We start from the raw sequence: 25,069 nt of genomic DNA on the forward strand, positions 1-25,069 counted from the left end.
TTTTGCAGCCGATTTTATTTTGTTAACATAGACACCCGTGGCGTAGTGATAATGATGCATTAACACGAAACCACTAAAATAGCCCGCTGTCTCGGTAGTGATTATACATTTAGTGAAATCCAAACATTACTTTTTTTTCTTTTTATTAATAAATGCTTGAGAAATTACTTAGTCAGCATTAGACCGTCATTGCATGTCAAAAACCGTGAGACTCATGGCGAAACAGTGAGGATACAGCTAGACGTTTCCTATTCTGCATTCACGTCTGCACAATTTTTGATGTCCTCCGATTGCGAACCTAACATTTAGTAATTTCCTGAGTTTACATTATTCTGTCCGCTTTCTTTTCTAAAGAATTGTGTTAATTTCTGTGACTTCGACTTTCCATTTTTGTTAGCAGCATCCATATTTCCAAGAATCTGCAACTCACTTTCTAAATCGGTCTTTCACGTTGCATAGCGACCGTAAAGGGAAGTTACTCTTATCTACTTTTTTAGCCAATCAAAATTGTTGTTTGTTGAAAAATTAGTTCAAAGTGGCTATGTCAATGCCATAACTCCGCCCATCTGATTAAATGACAATTCCGTACTGGTCGATTCGATAACGTTTAAATTGTAACATCTATAGCATAGGTCATTACACGGCACGCTTCAGTGATTCAGTTCTAATGTAAATCGCCAAAGAATCCAAATGTTCGAAAAGTCTGGTCGCAGTGTAAAGCGTGACCAATTCAGACATTAGCCATGTCGATTATATACCTAGCCGGTCGTCATTATCCCCTAGAGCCTTTCCTGTAAGGGTGTTATCTGTGTAATCTTAGCGATGTTTCTGGCGATTTATACAAATACCGATTTATACGGCCTGAAAACAAGCATTTAGAGTGTGCATTTGTAAAGCATAGGGTCTGTTTTTTTCAATCGCCAAATTCATGAAAATCTTATTTTTAATCACCAGCTAGGAATTGTAATCGCCAATGGCGATTTCGGCGATCGGTAACGCTGACGTAGAGATCAGGCACCACAGCAGTCTACACAACAGCAGTCATTATTTACACCAGATCAGGCACCACAGCAGTCTACACAACAGCAGTCATTATTTACACCACATCAGGCACCACAGCAGTCTACACAACAGCAGTCATTATTTACACCATATCAGGCACCACAGCAGTCTACACAACAGCAGTCATAATTTACACCAGATTGGGCATCACAGCAGTCTACACAACAGCTGTCATTATTTACACCAGATCAGGCACCACAGCAGTCTACATAACAGCAGTCATTATTTACACCAGATCAGGCACCACAGCAGTCTACAAAACAGCAGTCATTATTTACACCAGATCAGGCACCACAGCAGTCTACAAAACAGCAGTCATTATTTACACCAGATCAGGCAACACAGCAGTCTACACAACAGCAGTCATTATTTACACCATATCAGGCACCACAGCAGTCAACACAACAGCAGTCATTATTTACACAAGGTCAAGGACCACAGCAGTCTACACAACAGCTGTCATTATTTACACCATATCAGGCACGACAGCAGTCAACACAACAGCAGTCATAATTTACACCAGATTGGGCATCACAGCAGTCTACACAACAGCAGTCATTACTTACACCAGATCAGGCACTACAGCAGTCTACACGACAGCAGTCATTATTTACACCATATCAGGCACTACAGCAGTCTACACAACAGCAGTTATTACTTACACCAGATCAGGCACCACAGCAGTCTACACAACAGCAGTCATTATTTACACCAGATCAGGCACTACAGCAGTCTACACAACAGCAGTCATTATTTACACCACATCAGGCACCACAGCAGTCTACACAACAGCAGTCATTATTTACACCATATCAGGCACCACAGCAGTCTAACCAACAGCAGTCATTATTTACACCAGATCGGGCACCACAGCAGTCTACACAACAGCAGTCATTATTTACACAAGGTCAAGGACCACAGCAGTCTACAAAACAGCTGTCATTATTTACACCAGATCAGGCACCACAGCAGTCTACACAACAGCAGTCATTATTCACACCAGATCAGGCACCACAGCAGTCTACACAACAGCAGTCATTATTTACACCAGATCAGGCACCACAGCAGTCTACACAACAGCAGTCATTATTTACACCAGATCAGGCACCACAGCAGTCTACACAACAGCAGTCATTATTTACACCAGATCAGACACTACAGCAGTCTACACAACAGCAGTCATTATTTACACCAGATCAGGCACCACAGCAGTCTACACAACAGCAGTCATTATTTACACCAGATCAGGCACCACAGCAGTCTACACAACAGCAGTCATTATTTACACCAGATCAGGCACCACAGCAGTCTACACAACAGCAGTCATTATTTACACCATATCAGGCACCACAGCAGTCTACACAACAGCAGTCATTATTTACACCAGATCAGGCACCACAGCAGTCTACACAACAGCAGTCATTATTTACACCAGATCAGGCACCACAGCAGTCTACACAACAGCTGTCATTATTTACACCAGGTCAAGGACCACAGCAGTCTACACAACAGCAGTCATTATTTACACCAGATCAGGCACCACAGCAGTCTACACAACAGCAGTCATTATTTACACCAGATCAGGCACCACAGCAGTCAACACAACAGCTGTCATTATTTACACCATATCAGGCACCACAGCAGTCTACACAACAGCAGTCATTATTTACACCATATCAGGCACCACAGCAGTCTACACAACAGCAGTCATTATTTACACCACATCAGGCACCACAGCAGTCTACACAACAGCAGTCATTATTTACACCATATCAGGCACCACAGCAGTCTACACAACAGCAGTCATAATTTACACCAGATTGGGCATCACAGCAGTCTACACAACAGCTGTCATTATTTACACCAGATCAGGCACCACAGCAGTCTACATAACAGCAGTCATTATTTACACCAGATCAGGCACCACAGCAGTCTACAAAACAGCAGTCATTATTTACACCAGATCAGGCACCACAGCAGTCTACAAAACAGCAGTCATTATTTACACCAGATCAGGCAACACAGCAGTCTACACAACAGCAGTCATTATTTACACCATATCAGGCACCACAGCAGTCAACACAACAGCAGTCATTATTTACACAAGGTCAAGGACCACAGCAGTCTACACAACAGCTGTCATTATTTACACCATATCAGGCACGACAGCAGTCAACACAACAGCAGTCATAATTTACACCAGATTGGGCATCACAGCAGTCTACACAACAGCAGTCATTACTTACACCAGATCAGGCACTACAGCAGTCTACACGACAGCAGTCATTATTTACACCATATCAGGCACTACAGCAGTCTACACAACAGCAGTTATTACTTACACCAGATCAGGCACCACAGCAGTCTACACAACAGCAGTCATTATTTACACCAGATCAGGCACTACAGCAGTCTACACAACAGCAGTCATTATTTACACCACATCAGGCACCACAGCAGTCTACACAACAGCAGTCATTATTTACACCATATCAGGCACCACAGCAGTCTAACCAACAGCAGTCATTATTTACACCAGATCGGGCACCACAGCAGTCTACACAACAGCAGTCATTATTTACACAAGGTCAAGGACCACAGCAGTCTACAAAACAGCTGTCATTATTTACACCAGATCAGGCACCACAGCAGTCTACACAACAGCAGTCATTATTCACACCAGATCAGGCACCACAGCAGTCTACACAACAGCAGTCATTATTTACACCAGATCAGGCACCACAGCAGTCTACACAACAGCAGTCATTATTTACACCAGATCAGGCACCACAGCAGTCTACACAACAGCAGTCATTATTTACACCAGATCAGGCACTACAGCAGTCTACACAACAGCAGTCATTATTTACACCAGATCAGGCACCACAGCAGTCTACACAACAGCAGTCATTATTTACACCAGATCAGGCACCACAGCAGTCTACACAACAGCAGTCATTATTTACACCAGATCAGGCACCACAGCAGTCTACACAACAGCAGTCATTATTTACACCATATCAGGCACCACAGCAGTCTACACAACAGCAGTCATTATTTACACCAGATCAGGCACCACAGCAGTCTACACAACAGCAGTCATTATTTACACCAGATCAGGCACCACAGCAGTCTACACAACAGCTGTCATTATTTACACCAGGTCAAGGACCACAGCAGTCTACACAACAGCAGTCATTATTTACACCAGATCAGGCACCACAGCAGTCTACACAACAGCAGTCATTATTTACACCAGATCAGGCACCACAGCAGTCAACACAACAGCAGTCGTTATTTACACAAGGTCAAGGACCACAGCAGTCTACACAACAGCAGTCATTATTTACACCATATCAGGCACCACAGCAGTCAACACAACAGCAGTCGTTATTTACACAAGGTCAAGGACCACAGCAGTCTACAAAACAGCAGTCATTATTTACACCAGATCGGGCACCACAGCAGTCTACACAACAGCAGTCATTATTTACACATGGTCAAGGACCACAGCAGTCCAATCAACAGCAGTCATTATTTACACAAGGTCAAGGACCACAGGAGTTGAGAAGATCACCGAGAAAACAACTACCCCAAATGACTGAGGAATCACCTGATTTAAATGGAGAAATGTTATTTATAATTGAATTTAGGTGTACTGTGTTATCAAGGGTTTTTATATGATTTTGGGGAAAGGGCCTTTTTTTAGGGGAAAAAAATCGCGCAAAATGCCGGATTTGGGGGAAAAAAATCACGCAAAACATCGGAATTTGGGGAAAATAAGGAAAGTCTTAAATAATCAACTTAACATATTTTACTGTTTTTAAAACAAATTCAAGGCAACAGATAATTTAATTATGCAATATGTTCTATTTTCTACACTGGATCAGGTTAACTTATGTATTTAAAGTTTAAGGGTTAGGGTTAGAAATTTTTAATTAAAAAAAAAAATTAGGGGAGGGGAAATTAAATCTGGGGAAAATTTACCTGCTGAGGGGAAAAAATTCCGAGGGGAAAAGGCCGTTTTTCGGCGGGTCACAAAGAAGGAAAAAAAAAACTTGGTAATAAATGTATATATCCACTCTATATAGAAACGTGACAGTTTGAAAAAGTCAGGCTTGTAGTAGTTTCCCAATTTTAAGTTGCATTCAGCGATTTGTTTTGGCTCGACTTTTTGAAGAATTGTGGGGCTATCCTACTCATAGTGTGTTGCCGTTGGAGCAATACTTTGGTTACAGTCTTGTACAATGTCATATCACTGCAACAACTAAAGACATTTCTTATGACTTAACACATGTATTTTGGATCATAATTGGAGATCCCAATTCAAGACCCATAGCTTGGAATTTGACTTAGTTATGGTCCTTTTTGAACTAAGAAATGCTTGGTGAGAGTTTTGTGTGAAACATCAATCTCCTAAACTACTAAAGATATTCACTTGAAACTTAATACATGTCTAATGGGTCATAATATTAGAACACTGCCCAAGGCCCATAACTCTGATATGGAAATTGACCGATTTTTTGCCCATTGATTGATTGATTGATTTATTTCGGCATGGAATACACATACATGGACATTTAAAACCAACATGTATAATACAGAATCGTAGAACACATGAGAATAAATAAACCATGACATGCACACCAACACCAAGGATAACACAAAAAAAGATCACCTTATTTCCACTGTGGTCCTTTTGTGCTGGTGGCATGACATAGAGAGCTTTTTACTAACAAAAAGTAGCTTTTAAACATTAACCTTATAATAAAGTTGATATAAGTGCACATTGTTAAATGGAATGATCGATATCACAGATTCACAGGCCCTTTGTGGACTTTGTGAAAATTCCTGGTTAAAGTGGTGTTTGGAACAACAATCTCCCAAAGAATGTACTAAAGATATTCTTTTGAAACTTAATTACTGTCTACAAGGTCATGCAAGGTCATATTTGTAGAACACTTTCCAAGGCCCATTACTCTGACATGGAACTCGACTGAGTTATGGCCTTTTGTGAACTTAGAAAATTCCTTATTAAAGTTTGTGTGCAGCTGGCATTGAAATTCTATACATGTATGCAGCATCAATTTCTTAGGTCTCTGACCAAAATTAAAATAAATGAATGCATTTTTTTTACTAAATTTTGCCTCATTCAGGGTTATAAGAAGTTTCATGTAAAATGGTATCTCAAGAAATGTTATTACATTTAAATTGTTTACCTAAATTCAGCATTAATAAGTTATTTATGGCAAATATTTAAAAAAAAATCAGCATTTCAATGGTTTCTAAAACTTATTTAACTTGCACTGATTATTGATGTATGAACTGAAATGCATCAATTTGCAAAACAATACTGACAGATAACATTATTATGCTCAAGTTCTGAAAGAGGGGTAAAGAGTCTAGTTACAGAAGCTTTACATACAACAGCTGCTGCATTTTCCTTTTAGGGCAAAAATAATCTGACAAACTGTATGTATGAAACAAATTGGTGAAATATTATTATTAAGACAATATTTATTTCAGACAGTACATCTTCTAGTCAAATCTGACATACGTGTCAACCATAGGCAGCGATGGAAGCAACAAGAGCTGCCATGGATGTAGACAGTCAAAAAGCAGGCTACAAGTTAGCATCCAAACTTGTACGCCTGCTTTTCACTGACAAGGAGCTGGCTGCGTCATGTGGCCAGGGCATTAGAAAAATAAGATATTCGTCCTACTTTAGACAGCCAACGTCTAGAAGTTCTCAGAGGTCTGTATCAAGTTCGATATTAAAAAATCAATATAGTACAAAGAATACTCTATGTTTATCTCATGTAACTGAGGGGCTACCTAATATAAATGACAAATGTAACTGTTGTAACCATCATGCCTTCCTGCATGAGTCAGGACGCGGGTGTACTGTGAGAGGCGACAAAATAGGCTTTAATAATTGGAATCTGTCATTCACCACAAGGCGCCAATATTAGCTACCCTATCAATGCTTAAGAAATAATATATCCTTAACAGTGACATTGAAATTAGATCAATGTTTCAACTTCAGATGCGCAGGAATTATATTACGAGGGCGTAACCTGAGTGAGATAATTATACGCTCCTAAACAAAAAACAATGATCAATTTAACAATAATGTAACTGTTATTTTAATTCCAACATGAAACTTTATAGATAAGTCACTTTTTTATGTCCCTCAGTCTATACTGGGGGACATATTGTTTTTGCCATGTCTGTCGGTTTGTTTGTTGGTTGCATCAAACTTTAACATTTGCCATAACTTTTGCAATATTGAAGATAGCAACTTGATATTTGGCATCAGGGCTCAACATTAATGGTTGTCCTATTGCCCCTGGCAAGTAAAAGTTGGGTCCGGGCAAGTTATTTTACAATCTAGTTGTCCGCCCAGGCAAGTGCAAAAAAGAACAAAGAGCATTTAATTTAGACTTAAATTAGACTTAAATTGCTGTAATTCTTTTGTTAAATGTGCCAAAAAAAAGGTTTTGTGGTGTATCATTTTGATCTTAATAAAAAAATATGAGGTTTACAGTTAATGAGATATTTCATGTTTGGGCAAGCGGCTTTACGTTCAGGGCAAGTAGATTTTCTAAGTACTTGCCCGGAAGGGCAAGTTGGATTTTAGGTTAATGTTGAGCCCTGGGCATGCATGTGTATCTCATGGAGCTGCTCCTCAGATAAATAAAAAAGAAATTAAATTTTATGCCTCAAGCTCCAAGGTAGAGCAATGGCACAATAAAGGTTAAAACATTATAATTAAGCCTTATCTTAAAAAAGATTTTCTGAAATACTCAAGCATGCTGTCCTTTTATTAACTATAAAAAATAAAATAAAAAATTAGCATATTTCGAGCCCTATTCTCCTTAAGCACATATTACGCTTTATAGTAGCAAAAGACGGAAACCGCTTTATTTTTCTGGTTGGTTTTCACCTAAGGTATTGGCGTACTTTTTCGTACGGGTTGGCAGAACAGCTTCTTAAAACGGAAAACCAACAATATCTTAAAATTTGATAAATGATGCAGACAATTTATAAATGTCTTGTTTTTTGTTGATTTCGAATCTGGAAGATTTTTTATGAAAGATTTTATTATGAAAATCCAACGGTATTAGATTTTGTGGTCTTAGGCCTAACTTATTATAGTGATATGTAACCTTTCGGGATATCGGTAAAGTGCGAGCAGACGAGGTGTAAATACATTAAAAACTAAAGCTAAAAGACTAAAAAGTTAAATCGGAATATCTTTAAATTTTGTGAAAAAATGTGTTTCTGATGGATAACAACCACAACTTACCAGAATATTGCTCATGATAACAAGTAAAACTGCTTTCTGAGAGCGAATGGAAAATGCGTCACGAATTCTGACAAGTAAACAGTAGGGTGTCGTTATTGAAATACCGCGAGAATACTGGGAGAAAACAGATGCCAACTATAATGTTTAAAACCAATCATTTTTTAACAAGCGTTTGTGATTTGTCAGGATAATAATAACAATAAGATATTGAAAAGATCAAAGCAAATAAATTTGAAAGAAATCCGAGATTCGGGCAATATATTTAAGACGGGTTATGTTTACCCAAATTGAGTTTGGTAAAGACTAGTCACTATATGTAGTGAACCAGTCTATGGGTTATACCCACTGAAGATGAGTATTCAGGGGAGAAAATTGGGTAATCTTAATTCTGGAACGGTCTATATGTAGCAGAGAAAAACAAATAATGCGAGAATATTTAGCATGATTTGCTACACAATTATGATGTCATTTGTATACTTTTTCCTGAGATATGTATATACATGTGATTTAGCATATGTCAAAGTGTTTTTGATTTGTTCAAGGTCATAAATAGTATCGTGAAAATATATGTCGCGTGGCAAATGTTTTAGAGATGCATCCCTATGTCTATTTTTATGTCATATTTTCCATATGTATGAACGGTCAATGCCCGCTACGCGGGCTTTTGCCCGTATTAATGGAGATTCCAGGGGATTTTTGTAATTACTAGATTTCGACTTTCTCGCTACATGTCTGTGTTTTGCTGTCATATTTTGTCGAAAGAATGCTCGGTTCTAAAACGCCATATCATTGGCCAACACAATGAGAACAACCAACCAGATGACGCGTTAAAAAATTAAAATGGTGTACATGTGTAACGAACGGTTTCGAGACGAATCAGCCTTAATAGAAACGGTAAGTAACTTCCCTTCAATTGTCTTAGGCTTCATTGGTTACTTCCCTTAGTCGTAAATTTGTCAACTTGTATAACTTGGATGAACTGACTTCCACTCACGAAGTAGGCTATATTTTTGCTTAATTACCATGAATAAACTCTCGTAAAACAGAATTAATGTTGCTAGATACTTCACCAATGTAGTATGTAATATCTTTGAGGCAAAATCATATGAATTTATGTTAGCACTAAAGAAATATGTGATCGGTAAATTCTGTTAATTATGAAAGGCTTTCGGAAACGTCAGTAGTTTCCGGATCGTGTTTTTCCATTGGCTAGGTGGCGCTCTGTTCGCCAGTATATAAAGGCTTGCAAATAGGCAAGTTAGTCAATTCTCTTGTGGATGCGAGCAGAACAAGATCTCAAGTAGAAGGTATAGTACAAAATAATAGGTCTATAGCATTTGGGAAATTACGTTAGCTGCAAGCTTCAAACGGTGCTGCCCGGGCTGCAGAGTGCCTATTGTAGAAGTACAGAGGATTAGAGACGACCAAAGCGCGGTGGCGGATGATAACCGAGGGCTTGCAGGTCGTGGAGTTATACCTTCATTGAAGCCGGAAATTGTGGAAGACAGAAGCTCCGTTAGAACAAGAGTTCCCTGTACGTCGCAGTGTAAATATTTAAGGCGACTCAATTACTCTTCATTTTCCAATCATAAGGCGGGTAGCCTGAGAAAAATTAGTTTTAATTCATTGTTATTTGTAATCGGCCTTCCGAGGGTTTCGGAAGGCACATCGTCATTGTGAGGTCGCGCACATAGCGCTCGGTGGCGGTCTCAGGTAGTCGGCGGCTCGCGCTACACATGTGAAGATGAAACACCGTGCAACTTATAGCGAGAAAGTCAAATTTAATTGAATATTAAAGTTATTAGCAGAGCAGGAAATCGGTTAGTAGTGTAATCTCGTTGCTTTTACTGTCTTTTAACGAATCCAGTTGATTTTGTCGGCAACTGCATAGGAACATGTGTGTTTTCGATGAAAAAGGTAATGTCCAGTGTTCCACAATCTTTCAGCAATAGGCATATAGTGCGTTTCATACCTTGTGTATATATAATACCTATACGAGGGTTATTTTTTCAAACTGTGTTTTTTGTCAATATTCGTTGTTGAAACGTCAACCCATACACAATAGGTGAACATTTAACAATCTGGAACCCCTGGGGTAAGCTCGGGGGGGGGGGGGTAGGATCCGGGGGGGGGGGGGGGGGGGTAGGATCCGGGGGGGGGGGATTTATGATACTGCTGCCTGTGCCGCAAATCAACATACCAAACCTGTCTGATGAGCTGTCTGTGTTCTGTCTCGACCGGATGTTGTACCACGTGTGCCCAGCGAATGACGCCAAGTGTTTTTGAACAAATAAGCTTGCCATTACAAACCCCGACAACAAGTTCGAACTTTCACACTCAAATATGGAATCCGACGAAAATGTCATAGACTTTCATTAATTACATAATTTGTCGACCGATTAAATTCCCGCTAAACTGCGTCACGCGGTGTACTTACAACATTGCGATGTTGTAATAATCGCTCTATTTATGAAACAGAAAGGAAATTGCCTTATACCATTTCCGAATTACGAAGTAAATTTTAATCGGTTAATTATAAGCAAAGTATAATAAAAATTATGTGATCATACCATTTTTCTTCTTGTAGTGTGGTAGGGGTTCAAATAAATGTGTTCTTTTGAAGCCAATATTTTACAAAATTGTTCAATAAATAATATCTTATCTTATATCCGAACTCCTTTCAGCTTTAGAAATGGCTGCCCTTCGAAAGGCATGGAATCGTTCACTTGATAAAACAACCAAGCTTGTTTTGTCAGAACTAAAACTAACGAGCGATTACATGCACTTACCCTGTGTCGTGTCTTTTTCAACGCTGTCGTGCAAAAAGTCTCATAAATTTGGAAATGGTATGATTTTCGTTTTGTTTATCACGTGTTTTCGCGGTATACATGTCAATGTCAAACAAGGAAAATTACATCATGATCAGATCATGCATGAATGGCTTATTTATCGTTTGAAAAATCTATTTGACTATCATAAATATGTTCATTAATGAAATAATTACTTTATCAAGAAATCACGTCAATACTTATAGTGTAACATGCATACTTTAGCTCAAGAAACTTCCGCGTACAGTTTTTATTTGTGAGCATTAGCTCACAAATAATGCTGACGCAATTTTGCAAATCAGTATGAGCTTAGCTACGGCAGGAACCGTAACCCATGACAGTCTGTGTGGATAATCCTGTAAAATTCGTCTGCTCTAACCACTGCATATTCCTTTTCTCACTGATACTCTACATAGCGTGTATTTACCAGCTTGTAAGACAACCTTGGCCAGTCTAGTGTTTATCATTTTAATCTGTACATATTGACTGCTTTCAGGGAAAACAGGGCTTAATGCATGTCAAATAAGATTAGCCTGTGCACACTGATTAGCTGTATCAGTGATTTGAAGAAAAAAATAATCGACCTGTGCTTTAAGACACACTCTTTATAAATTTGAATGGGTTGTGGTCATTTCAAACTTGCGATATAAAAAGCTTTAACATAGTTTTGAAAACTGAGTTGCGTCAAAGATTATACAACAGCGAACAAATTCAGTGCCTTCAGCGCTTTGATAATATAGTATTGACAGACCTGTACGCTGAAGCGAACCCCATATCGAAAGTCAATCAGAGTCGTAACATATTTATGTCATGCTATAAATCAAAGACAGTTCATTTTATTGAATACATTTCTACATGTATTGGTGAATGAATATAAATTACTGCATCGTGGCATATTTTAAGGTTCAATTGTTTCAAATGCACCGTACAATAGATGAAAATAACTCACATCAACCTGAAATTCACAATTTGACACCATTGTCGCTTTGTCACGTGACGAGTTTTCATTTGGATACTTTTAGATCGACCTTGACATTTTTGCTGAAATGGTGAACATTACTTTTGTTTTTTGAAATTTATTATTTGTGACTCACAACTTACCTCTGGCGGATTAAAATACTGATTTCAAAGTGAATCAGGTAACAGTGTTTTTTCACCATTTTGGGATTGGGGCCGCGTCCCTTTGGATTGGGAAAATTCGCGGCGTTTTGACTAAAATTGGGAAATTAGTGTTGTTATTTTGCTAACAAATGCTTCAAAATTGAGGATACAAGTGTGTCCAGTATTATATTTACTAACGTTGATCTTATATGGATTGGAGATGAACAAAATATTGATCTAAAAAAAAAACTTTTTTTTTTTGTTTGTTCCATTGGAAATTTTTAGCTCCCATTTGGGAAAAAATATATACTTTTTTCCATTGGGAATGGGTCCGGACCCAATTTTGAATGAACAAAAACACTGGGGAATTTTTAAATATTTTTACTTTGAGTTTGAATTGGCACTGCAATTTGTTTACAAAACAAGCAAGAATAATTTAAAATACCAGGAAATGTCATTCTGAATTTGAAAACACTTGACCACATGGTATGTTACTAAAAATAGAAATAACGTCATATGACCGTGAAATCTCGGGAGATTCGCATTTCGAAAATGTCTGTCACATCGCTGTTTTTCGATATGTTAGAGCAGAAAAGATTTAAGTTTAAATGTTTAAGATATTATTTTGTGATAGAATATATCAGTTAAATGTGAAAAATGTAAATCTTTCCGATCAAGTGGTTGATTTGGGCCAATAACTGCTTTTAAAAGCTGTTTTGGACCGGTCTTTGTTAACTGTCAACTTTTCGGGAATTTCTGGGTGACTTTCCTAATGGGGTTGATCCATAACTCTAAAGTCGCGCCAGTCAAAAATCATAAAAAGCGACATTCAAAGTTACGGTAGCCAGAACTAGCATACTTAGTCATATAAACGGACTCCCAGGGCTCTTGTAGTCTTGATAATTTTTGCAATGATGGCTCTGGGAGTCCTCATGCACCCCTTCATAAACACAATTGCAGTTTTGTGCAGAGATTCTGTGCGCATCATTAAACAGACGTCGTTCATTGCCAATTAAGATAAGCGATGAAAAAACTTTAAATACACCTTAAATTTACCTGAATTGCAGCCTACAGACCATATCCTTTGCATGCTACCTTAAAAACACGAGGATGTTTCAACCCACGATTCTTGCTGACATTTTTATGCTCCCGGTAGGGTGGCATATAGCAGTTGAACTGTCCGTCAGTATGTCAGTCTGTCCATCCGTCAGAATAAAAACTTAACATTGGCCATAACTTTTTAAGTATTGAAGATAGCAGCTTGATATTTGACATGCATGTGTATCTCATGGAGCTGCACATTTTGAGTGGTAAAATTTTAAGGTGAACATCATCCTTCCAGGTCTAGGGATCGAAAAAAAAAATCCAAGGGAAGTAATAAGCTTTAAATGGACATAATTATCTGACCTGCCAAATTTTTTTTTTTTTTTAATAAATCAATGTGGCGCAGTAGGCGGCATTGTGTTTCTGACAAACAAATCGTGGTAAAAGGTCAAGGTCATCCTTCAAGGTCTAAGGTCAAAAATACAAATCAAACGGAAGTAACAAGCTTTAAAGGGAGATAACTATTCAATATTGAACATAGCAACTTGATATTTTACATGCATGTGTATCTCATGGAGCTGCACATTGAGTGGTGAATCTACAGTCACGGTAGTGGCTTTTAATTATTTGCTACTAAAAATAAAGAGTGGCTTTTAATTTTTTGCTACTAACAAGAGATGTGTTCGTCAGAAACACAATGCCCCCTATTGCGCTGCTTTGAAAAAAATATATTAAAAAAATGACCTTTGACCTTGAAGGATGACCTTGACCTTGAACTTTCACCACTCAAAATGTGCAGCTTCATGAGAACGACGCTTTGAAATTAAAAAAAATAAAATACCTTTGACCTTGAAGGATGACATTGACCTTGAAGGATGACCTTGACCTTAAACTTCCACCACTCAAAATATGCAGCTTCATGATAACATCGCTTTGAATTTATTTACTTTTACCTTTGACCTTGAAGGATGACCTTGACCTTGAAGGATGACCTTGACCTTGAAGGATTACCTTGACCATCTTCTGATGCCTTCTTCTGATTGGTTGTTATTTAAAGCCACACACCTTGAAATGAAATACATGGCATAGTAACAGGGCCCTCAATCTGTCAAATCCACGGCCCAAATTCGGCCGCATTCCCCCCTGAAAAGTATACTTCTTTCCCCTTTTTGGGGGAAAAATTCCCCCTAAAAAAAAAAAAAAATTTTTTTTTTTTTTTTATATAGATAGATGTCTCATGATTATTATATCTCAATTTTATTTTAATTTAATCTTGTCAAACATACTAAATTATGAAATAAGCAATGAATATAGTGCAAACATGTACAAATGTAATAATTAGATAGTAAGTAAAAAATCCCCCCAAAAGGGAAAACGCAGCGAAAATTCCCCCTGCTATGGGTAGCGACCCGCTTCCCCTAAAATGGATTGAGGGCCCTGAGTAAACTTCAGTATAAATAAGAAACATATTTTATTTATGCCAATTAGAATATATCTGGTGGTAACAAGGTAGAAATCCGTCTCTTTTGCGCTTTAAAACTTAAACATAATCGCGTTTGTCGAAAATGGACGTATACATCTAGAAATCCTACTTTCGGTTTTAAAAACGTACCGTTTGAAAAAGAATAAATTACTTGCTAACAAGGCTATAGATTTAATTTTATCTATCTTAATTAGAATATATCTGGTGGTTACAAGGTAGAAATCCGTCTTTTTGGGGCTTTATAACTTAAAAATAATCGCGTTTGTCGAAATGGACTTATACTTATAGAAATCATACTTTCGGTTTAAGAATTTAAAAAAATAATAAATTACTTGCTAACTAGACTATAGATTAAATGACAATTTTGCACACTTTCAAAATGCATCTATATTTATTGATTAACATGTACTTCATTTCAAGGTGTGTGGCTTTAAATGAGTTTCATAACATGTCGAGAGGTCAGTGATTGTAATGCGATTTAAGCAAAAGTTCAACTCAAGAATTTATGCCTTTCTAACGTCAATTTGACGATATTTGAGGTAAAAATGGACTTCTGAACTAAAACTTTATGAGTTGGTAATGTTATTTTGCAATTTGACGCAAATTGATGAAAATTTATACTTTCTGGTTTCCACCACGTAATTGGTCCTTCGCCGATAAGATGTTCCAAAGAATTTAGCCCATACAAAAAGTATCTCTAAATTCTTTGCGCATCTTATATATAAGACTACTGATTGACATCGTTATCGACTTAGGCTACATCAAACATCTTGTGCATAAGGTTGATGTTCTGCGACCTAACCAATAGGGACACTGAAAGTCGGCAACATAACGACAGTTTTCCAATATGGTGGATAGAGAGTACCAAAGAATAACAAAGTAAATTAAAAGCAATTATTTCTTGCTTTAATTGTACTATCTGCATGAGTGTGTGCTTTAGCAGCGTTTTTCCTCTATATAAAACTGGTACCGTCAAGCCGCACCATTCCCTATGAGACGTTTTTTCCCAATTTCAAAATCAGTATACCTGCTAAGCGTGTTTTCAAAATAACCAACACAAAATCCAGTTTTGTCCGGATTGTCTGTTTACTCGGTAGTGTCTACAATATACTAACTGATTCAATAATGAATTACTTAAAACATAACTATAGAGATCAAACATGTTTCATCTGAACTTAATTTTGAGGAAATGTCTATTCAAAATAATTTGCGATATAATTTAGTTAAAATAAACAAGAACAGTTTTAACCGAAATTAAAATATTTAAATTGTCTCTAAGCTACTGAATTTTTATTAAAAAAATCAATACGCACACGCTTTATTTGTGTGAACGTGACGTTTTACAAAAGGTTTTTTTTTGCTCGCTTTTTATCGGATCGAAGAATGAATAGTATACACGAAATATACATTACTTGCACAGTTTATTTGAAACTAGAATTTGATAAAATGGCGTTAACATTAAAATTCAAACGCGTGTTTCGGATTACAAATTTAATTATGGTCATTAGAGAATGCAACAAAACATTTACTATTTTAGGTAATTGAACAAATAATAATTTGTTGAACGGCTTTACTTGTCGAAATAACTGTTTTGACAATATTAAGCATGAACTGCACAATTTCCACGAGGATTACATTATGAGGTTGCCATCATCAGTCTCTTACGTAACTGGCCACGAGTACACCGTAAGGACTGATTAGCCAATAGAAAATAAATTCCTAGATTCTCATCCTCGTCCGCACATCGAAAATCATCCCGCCCGAACGTTTTTTAATTTGAAAAAAAAAGGAAAAAAATCGAACCGCAAAATACTGAGGACGAAACGGCTGAATGAGTACGAAAATTGCAAAATGCGAATAGGAAGCTCAATGTCTACGAGACGATTATTGATTTTAAAGGCGCACGAGCGTCGTCTGAAATTTAAGTGATCGAGCGAAATCAACAACAAAATGTTGTTGTTTTTTTTATTATGAGGTGTAGAAACGGCGCTACAACCGTAAAAGATTGGTACGAAGTGTCAAAATGTGCAGAAACTGTAACTTTCGTGGACCTGTACGATGAGTTCATTTGTGGTTTGTATGATCAAGCCCCATCGTTGAAAGTTGACCACCCGAAAAATCGTCTGTGCCCTAGTCGGCCGAAATAAATTAGAATTGACACAGGTGTCAGCCGATGTTACAGTTAGTCAAGCTGTCGGCTGTCTAGGAAATTTTATTTACTTTAGTATTGGAGACACCCCTGAAACTTCCCATAAATCTCCATGCATACCATGTTTTAATCAATAATATCTAGTCATACTGAAAAAATAATGTAAAGGGTTCTGTTACAGATATGTATTTCCTTTAATACTTTGTGTAGCCAATGTTTTATTGAATGTCAGAATATATTTAACATGATATTAAAAGGGTAAAATAAAACACAATAGTCAAATTTTGATAATGTATTTCTTTTATTCTATATAATTGTACATACAAACAAACATATAGGCATTATGCATATAAACCAACAAATTCGTGAACATTCCATTACTTATATATAGGTCTGACATATAAAATAAAAAATAAAAAGTAAAAAATAAAACCAACCCACCCGCCCCAATTTTCCCCAAAATTTGGATGAGAATCTAGTTATTTATTTTCTATGGCCTTAGTGTGCTAGGTACAGCAACGCCACAAAACCACTGAAACTATCTATTGATAATGTCATTGTGTTATTCACGCATAACTGATTCATAATCGTTCATATCTTCAGTGCCATGGAGCCATACTCTTATACTACTTGTTCAGTAATATGTAACCAATTTCGGTGTAAAATGAACACAGCCAAATATATTACCGGTACTGATTGTCAATAGATCACGCATTTATAAAATTTTGACTTACAACTGGGGATTATGTATCAAATATTGAGCCCAGTGCATAGTTGTCAGATGTTGTTTCTGGCAAAGTTTCATCGACCGTTCAGTCTACTGACGCAAACCAGGTTATCCTACGGAACATGATGCTCAAGAGCCTCGGTTTAGACCGTTGATACTTTTAAGCACAGCTTCAGTAAAAAGAGTGTTTGGTTTAAAGTGATATTAGACTCATCTAACAGTATATGCTATGTTTATAGGTTTCTATTACAACCATTCATGTTGTTTTTTTGGTGTTTTCAAGTCATATACACTTATATTTGTTAATGCAGCATCAGTATACTAGAACAATATCATCCCGGAAAGAGAAAAATAATGCATTTGAATTTCAACCGTACTTTCGTTTTGACAACTGACGACAGAAATAATTCAATGTAAGATGTGAATCTAATTTAGTTTAAGTGCAGATTCATTCATACAACACACGGACACTAACTCTGATCCTAATAAAAAGACAGTTCCGCTTGGCTTAGGACTGGGACAGTCATGTAAAATATTGAAAGTAATATATATTTTTTATAAACAACTGGTAGCAAGATGAGTTGTAGATAATTGGTCAGTTACCTCATTTTAACTAACTCTTTTGACCTGTTAATTCTTTTCAGCTCAATTCAACAGTGAAAAATGCGCATAATATCACTTTAACAAACTCGTTATTTAGTGTTGGTAGAAACAAGATTTTGCAGGAAATCAATTACCACTTCGAATTTAACATGAAACTAATTATGTGTACATGTTTTCGAAAGTTTTCAGCATAATTAATAAATTTCCCAATTTGGATGAAAACGCTGCTAATTTTCCCAATTAGGCCTGTACTGGCACCATGCCCAAAGTAGTGAGGAAAAACGCTGTTAAGACAGGTAAAGTTGATAAGTTTTTGCAGTATCAGTGTTCCTTAGCCCTTGCAGTGCATATCAAATTTTGCACCTGAGGACAATAGACAGCGCATTTTAACTCTCCGCAACCCTTTGGGTACTAAAGCTGAAAGTTGAATTATTGCAACCGCATGCATACTACACTGCAACTCCAATATATCACGGTCCGTTATATCGCGTTGTCCAATATATCGCGAATCGGCTATGGCTCCCAAAAATCTGACGAGCATAATCCTTAAATAAAATGTTTTTATCTGAGAATTTGATGCATTAAAATCCGTTTCAAGCAAGTATTTTTCCCTTTTTTTCACCAACTTTAATCCAAAAGTCATAATCCAGTTTTGACCAGATTGTTTGCTAACATTGTACATCACATTAACACCTGTGTACTGCGATAAACAAAAGACCCATTTGTCAAACATGACAGGTCATTTCGGGTGTTACAATTCTCTATTGAATTTGCTTTGAACTGCCGAAACGCACCAGTGCACACATGAAGGTGTACACAATTATAACAGTAAATGTCACAAGTCAATACTGACCTATCTCAACAATCTGTGTGCGTTAGATACAGTATACAATATAGATCAGTTAGTCACAATGCTCTACTATAAAACCCCATGCTGTGCATGCTTTTCATGAGAAATGAATGACGTCATTTTGTACATGGGTCTAATTTGTGCATGCTTTCTTGAACAATAAAACTCGGCAATGTTTTTCGGATTAAAAATTTAATTATACGCATTTGAAAATACTCACATGGAATAATGTTTTGTGTTATACCACTTAATGACATATGGATATAACACAAACTTGAATAAGGTTGGTAAATAGCGTGTTTTGAGATTGCATAATGATGCTAATGTATACATATACATGCATACATAAACTGACAATTTATATCGCGCGCCGGATATATCACGGTCGCGACCTTTGGACCCCTTCAACCGCGATATATTGGAGTTGCAGTGTATACACTTCCAATTAAAAGTGTCTGAACTAATACAATTTATTGATATGATAATACATGTAGGTGCCACCTAATTTACAGGCAAAAGCTTATTTAATAACCATATATTGTAATAAATATATGGACTTTTTTGGGTACAAAAACACATAAAAAAACTTTTAAATGAAATTATGAAGCAAAAAAAAAACAATTGTATTTAATACTTGATAAAAACAAGTGTTTTACATCTTTTTAAGCTTTTACAGTACACCCAACGCAGAGCAAACATATGTCGCGATCCGCAGCGGCAAGGCACAACATATCGATGTCGAGTCGGCCGTTGAAGCCGCGTCAGTATGCGGCGGCAAGTCGCATTACGCCGCAAAGCTTCGCATCTGTCCGCCGAGACATGCCGGGGCAAGCCGCAATCCGCGACATGACGTCGAGTCGATGCGCATTTTCAAATAAAAATCTTTTTAAAATGATTATTTAGTCAAAGAAATTTAAAAGAACAATTATAATAATATTTAAAATCATAATTGATTTAATGCGTGCGTGTTCAAAATAGATAAACGAGTTAATAAAAAAGCATGCTGTTGTTTTGTTTTTAGTGATTGCATTCCCGTTTCTAAAGAAATTGATGTCATCCGGATACAAATAATTATTATTTTAAAAGAATGCAAATAAACAAAATCAAATTTATAAAAACAAAATACGATTATCACGGGCATGTATTAATAAAATTCCAATAATCATTTACCATTGTCATTTTTAGAATCAGCTAAAGTACTTTAAGTTACTTTGTGTGCGTTTATTGCGCCGTATTAAATGATCAACAAACACATTTGTTTTGGGTTTAATTTTTCCGACAACATGTATTAGCATATAAGCATATTTAATGTGTCTGGCCAAGTTAGTTTGTTTCCTGCCCGTAGTGTATATATTTCACACATAAACAATGTCACGTAATTATGTTTTGGCACATACGAGTGGTCAAGGCTCCAGCAAATGGTGGATTTATATTGCTTGTTGTTTTTGCTATTATATTTTAGCAGAGACAATTAATTAGCAGTTTGAAGCCACATCAATAACCAACACTTAATTATCAACTTATAACTATTGTTTGACTATGCGTATATAAAGTAGTTTCATTTTGTTTATATTATGCAGTTGATTTCTCTAATCATTACCCGATAATCCCGTATATTCCAGTTTTAAAGCAAATTCCGGTAAATATTTACGATAAAAGTGCTCAAGACACAAACACATTCGCAATTATTCTTAAGTATCAAATTCATTTTGGCATTTGTTACTATTTAAAGATGTGATGAAATAACGTCCAATCGTGGTGGTTTTTTTTTCCACTGAACACGCATAAATCACCTGCCGTGATGTACATGTTTTTATACAACACAAAATACACCCAAACTTTCATGCGACATTCTACATGTCTGCATAATTTCCGCGCACTTTTTATGGAGACAAAGGATATTTTAGCACTGTTTATTTGACGCTAGAATTTGTTAATGTCGCATTAGCATTAAAATTCTGAAGCGTGTTTCGGATTACAAATTTAATAAAGCTCATTTCAGAATCGAACGAAACATTAACATTGTGCGTAATTTATTCAACGATAATTTGTTAAATCGCATTACGTGCCATACTGCTTATTAAAACGTGAAAATAATAAATATGAAATTAGCGTAAATCTAGGTTTCTATGCTACACTAATGTACATGTAGGTGTATATCTTTTCACTCAATCCGCCGCGTACGTATGCGGCGGATTTACTCCCCGAAAGTACGTGAGGTTAAAACAGACTCGGCGTCGTTGCGCGGATCAATGCCGAGTGTCTCGGCGATACACCGCGTGAACACTCGACACGGCCGCCGCGTACTAAATTTCTGGCTGTGGCTTAGCCGCGGATTATGTTTGTTCCGCGTTGGCTGTACTGTAGAACTTACATCATAATACTGAGATCTTTTGTGGTATTTTTAGCGAGGCCGTTTTTGGAGAAAACCCGAGCTATTGTCATAGCCAGCTCGTCCACCGTAGGCGTCATGCTAAAACCTTAACATTGGCTCTAAAATCAAAGTGCTTTCACCTACAACTTTGAAACTTCATATGTAGATGCACCTTGATGAGTTCTACACGCCACACCCATTTTTGGGTCACATGGTCGAAGGTCAAGGTCACTGTGACCTCGAATATCAAACTTTAACATAGGCTCTAAAATCAAAGTGCTTCCACCTACAACTTTGAAACTTCATATATAGATGCACCTTGATGAGTTCTACACGCCACACCCATTTTGGGTCACTAGGGCGAAGGGCAAGGTCACTGACCTCTTAAAAAAAAAAAAAATCTGACAAGCTTTCTCAGCCGAGCGTGGCACCCGTTATGCGGTGATCTTGTTTTAGCTTCATGACTGCAAAGCTGGCTTGGTTGCTGCAGCATAGTGGATATGTTGTCCGCTTAGTGCATGGGAGGTCTTGGTATCTATCCTAAATTGAAAGCGTTCTTTAGATCGGCCTAAAGACACCAAGTACTGGTCCTAGCCAGGAAACATGTTGTTTCAACAAATGTATATATTAAACTAAGTCTGGCTTAAGCTGTTAATTAAAGCATAAACTAAATCAACATAATGCAAATAATGTAAAACTCAAAGCAATTTTGATTGACAGGGTTATCAATGTATGATTATTTAGGTGTGCAACTGACTTAAATATTATAATATTTCATAAATACAGGTATCTAGCAGGGTATTAATTTTCTTTTGCAAACTATCGTCGTCTAGTTTGAATAACACTTGGAGTTTGTTATGTCACCAGCAAAGATAGCAAGTTTGACTGGTTGGTAAAATCAGTTTTATTTGATTGTCGAACTTAGGGTTTTAAATGCAGCATTTCTTATTTTTTATGTTCTGTTCTTTATTTTGTGCCATAGCATTGTTCAATTTCAATTGCATTTGAAAGCCCATATGCCAGTGTAAAACATCTTTCTTGATGTTTGCTTTCATAAACTGGAATCCATTTTTGAAATCTTGCCCAATTTGTATTTTCTGAATAGAGTCTTTTATAAACAACCTTAATGTTTACTGGTTCTTTTTAGCAATTTCAAGAGTGTTGTTAATGTCTATTGTTCAAGTTTGCAAATATCAACAGTTGAATGGACAATCATCTTGTTATAATAACTTGGTTACTAGAAATCATTATTGATAGTTTAGGACTCTTTAAACAACAAGACTTAAGTTGCATATTGGAGTCACATCCTTTTGATATTTTCTATATTGTTGGTGATATTAGTTTTGAAAGGGTATCGGTGTGTTCTTGCAAATAGAGTGTGACAGAATGTGTTTAATTTATGGGTAAAAGGTTTTGTTGTGAGAGAAGTTCAGATTTGTGCATTTAAATGTTACCAATGAGGAAAGACATATGAACCTTCTTCCAGGAAAACTGCATTTGTGTAATGTGTCGACTCAGTCTGCACAGGCTAATCAGGGATGACACTTTCCCCTTTTTATGGATTTTTTTGTTTAAATAATTTATTATAGGCGGAGGGATATTGTTTTAGCGTTTTCCGTCCGTCCGGCACTTTTGTGTCCGGAGCCATATCTTGGAAGTGCTTTGGCAGATTTCATTGAAACTTGGTTTGAGTATATAATTATATGTACATTTGTTGTATAAGAGGATGATGCACGCCAAATGGCATTGTACACCATTGCATAAAAATGGAGTTATGGCCCTTTGTATTTTGAAAAAAATGTTTTTTTTGTGTGTCCAGAGCCATATCTTGTGTCAAGAAGTATAATGGCGGGGGATATCAATTCAACGAATTTGCTTGTTAGAAAAAGAAAGATCAAGCAGATGAAGTGTGAACAAGTCATAAATGAATTCAGTTACTGAATAGATAAATTAGAATATCATTTATTTTGGTGAATAAACAAGTTGCTGACGGAATACAACCACAAATTACCAAATTATTGCTTATTATCACATGTAAAACTGCTTTCTGAGACAGAATGAAAATTAAGTCACAAAATATTAACATGTAATCAGAACTTACAGGGCACAATTCAAATACCGTGGGAACAGCGATAATGTGAGAATACAGATGCCGACTATAATGTTTGACTCTCTGATTTTACTCCTTTAATTGACGTTTCGGCATAATGCCTTTATCAAAACAATGGAAATTATATGTTAACTACATTTTTATGTCTTTACTGCACAATTCAAATAACAAAGAAAATTTTAAACGATAAAGGCATTATGCCGCTACGTCAATTAAAGGAGTATAATCAAAGAGTTATAATTATTTAATATCCCTAAGTATAATTCAACTGAGCTATAATGTTTTGAACAGGGAAAAAAAAGCAAAAAAGCATTTTGATAAATCGGCGCTGCCACATTCTGATCTTCTGTCATCTATAATAGCATCATCTTGTCAACATTATTGTGGTCAAGAGAATGTATTTCACTCCTACATGTATGAAAAGTTACTTTATTTGTGTGTTTTTATATCAGGGCATACTTTGCTGGCCTCAAAACCTCATCATGCCACTGCTAGACAAGCAGAGTTTCACTCCAGTGGAGCGTTAAATAAGGAGGACTATTACAAAGTGCTTGGGGTCAATAAAGATGCTACGGCCAAAGACATAAAGAATGCATATTATAAGGTAAAGTATATTGTTGTCTGTGTGTGTAGCTGTGAATTGTGTTATACACATGTTTGCCATTATATTTATTTTGTTAGTTTTTCATCTCTCCTTATCACAAAGTGCTCAAGGTAAGCTATTGTGATCACCCTATGTCTGGTTTACAGTGTGAGTTGTTAATTTTTAGCTGTATAATCTTGATGAAACTCAGAATGTTAATCTGGACAATATCTGGGTCATGTGAGTTCAAAACCTTGTTAACCAGAACAAATCTTAGGAAAACCTTGTTATGGAATTAGATGCCAAAAGTATGACTCAATTTAAGTAATCTTGGGCAGAATGTTTATTAAGTCAATATCTAGGTCAAGTTTAAATCTTGGTCATGTGCAGCCAATAAGTAGGTCACCAGGTCAAATATTACAAATATCTAGTTACCCACTATAGAGGCTATATTTATGACTCAATCTAAATGAAACTTGGTCAGAATGTTTATCTTAAATTAATTTAGACAGAGATCAAATCTGGCTTGCATTCGTCCACAAACTAGGTCACCAAAACAAATGTTCAAAAAACCTTCCTACTACTCTAGAGACCATATTGATTACTCAAACTTGATTACACTCAGATTGTTTATATAACATTTTTTAAAATGAGTTTAAATTTCTGCCGCATGCTTCCAAAAACTTAGGTCACCAAGTAAAATCTGTCAAAAACTTTCTTACCACTCCAGAGGCCACTGTTATAACTCAATCTTAATGAAACTTCTATAAAATGTTATTTTTACAAAATGTATGCCAATTAAAATCTAAATAATGTGCTTCTAAGAACTAGGTCAGTTTTATACAA

At 36.5% G+C, this 25,069-nt stretch overlaps 1 protein-coding gene across 4 annotated transcripts in view; it reads left to right on the top strand.

Moving 5' to 3' along the window:
• The first annotated feature begins 11,054 nt into the window (after positions 1 to 11,054).
• LOC127878974 (protein tumorous imaginal discs, mitochondrial-like) overlaps positions 11,055 to 25,069 on the top strand; it is a 43,048-nt gene continuing 29,033 nt past the window's right edge. For all 4 annotated transcript variants that reach the window (XM_052425546.1, XM_052425547.1, XM_052425548.1 and 1 more), the window contains exons 1-2: positions 11,055 to 11,217; positions 24,093 to 24,244. In XM_052425546.1, coding sequence (XP_052281506.1) covers positions 11,064 to 11,217; positions 24,093 to 24,244 — 306 coding nt within the window. In that variant the 5' untranslated portion in view covers positions 11,055 to 11,063. The remainder of the gene's footprint in view (positions 11,218 to 24,092; positions 24,245 to 25,069) is intronic.

The sequence above is a fragment of the Dreissena polymorpha genome, chromosome 4, assembly GCF_020536995.1.
Source record: "Dreissena polymorpha isolate Duluth1 chromosome 4, UMN_Dpol_1.0, whole genome shotgun sequence".
Classification (NCBI taxonomy): domain Eukaryota; kingdom Metazoa; phylum Mollusca; class Bivalvia; order Myida; family Dreissenidae; genus Dreissena; species Dreissena polymorpha.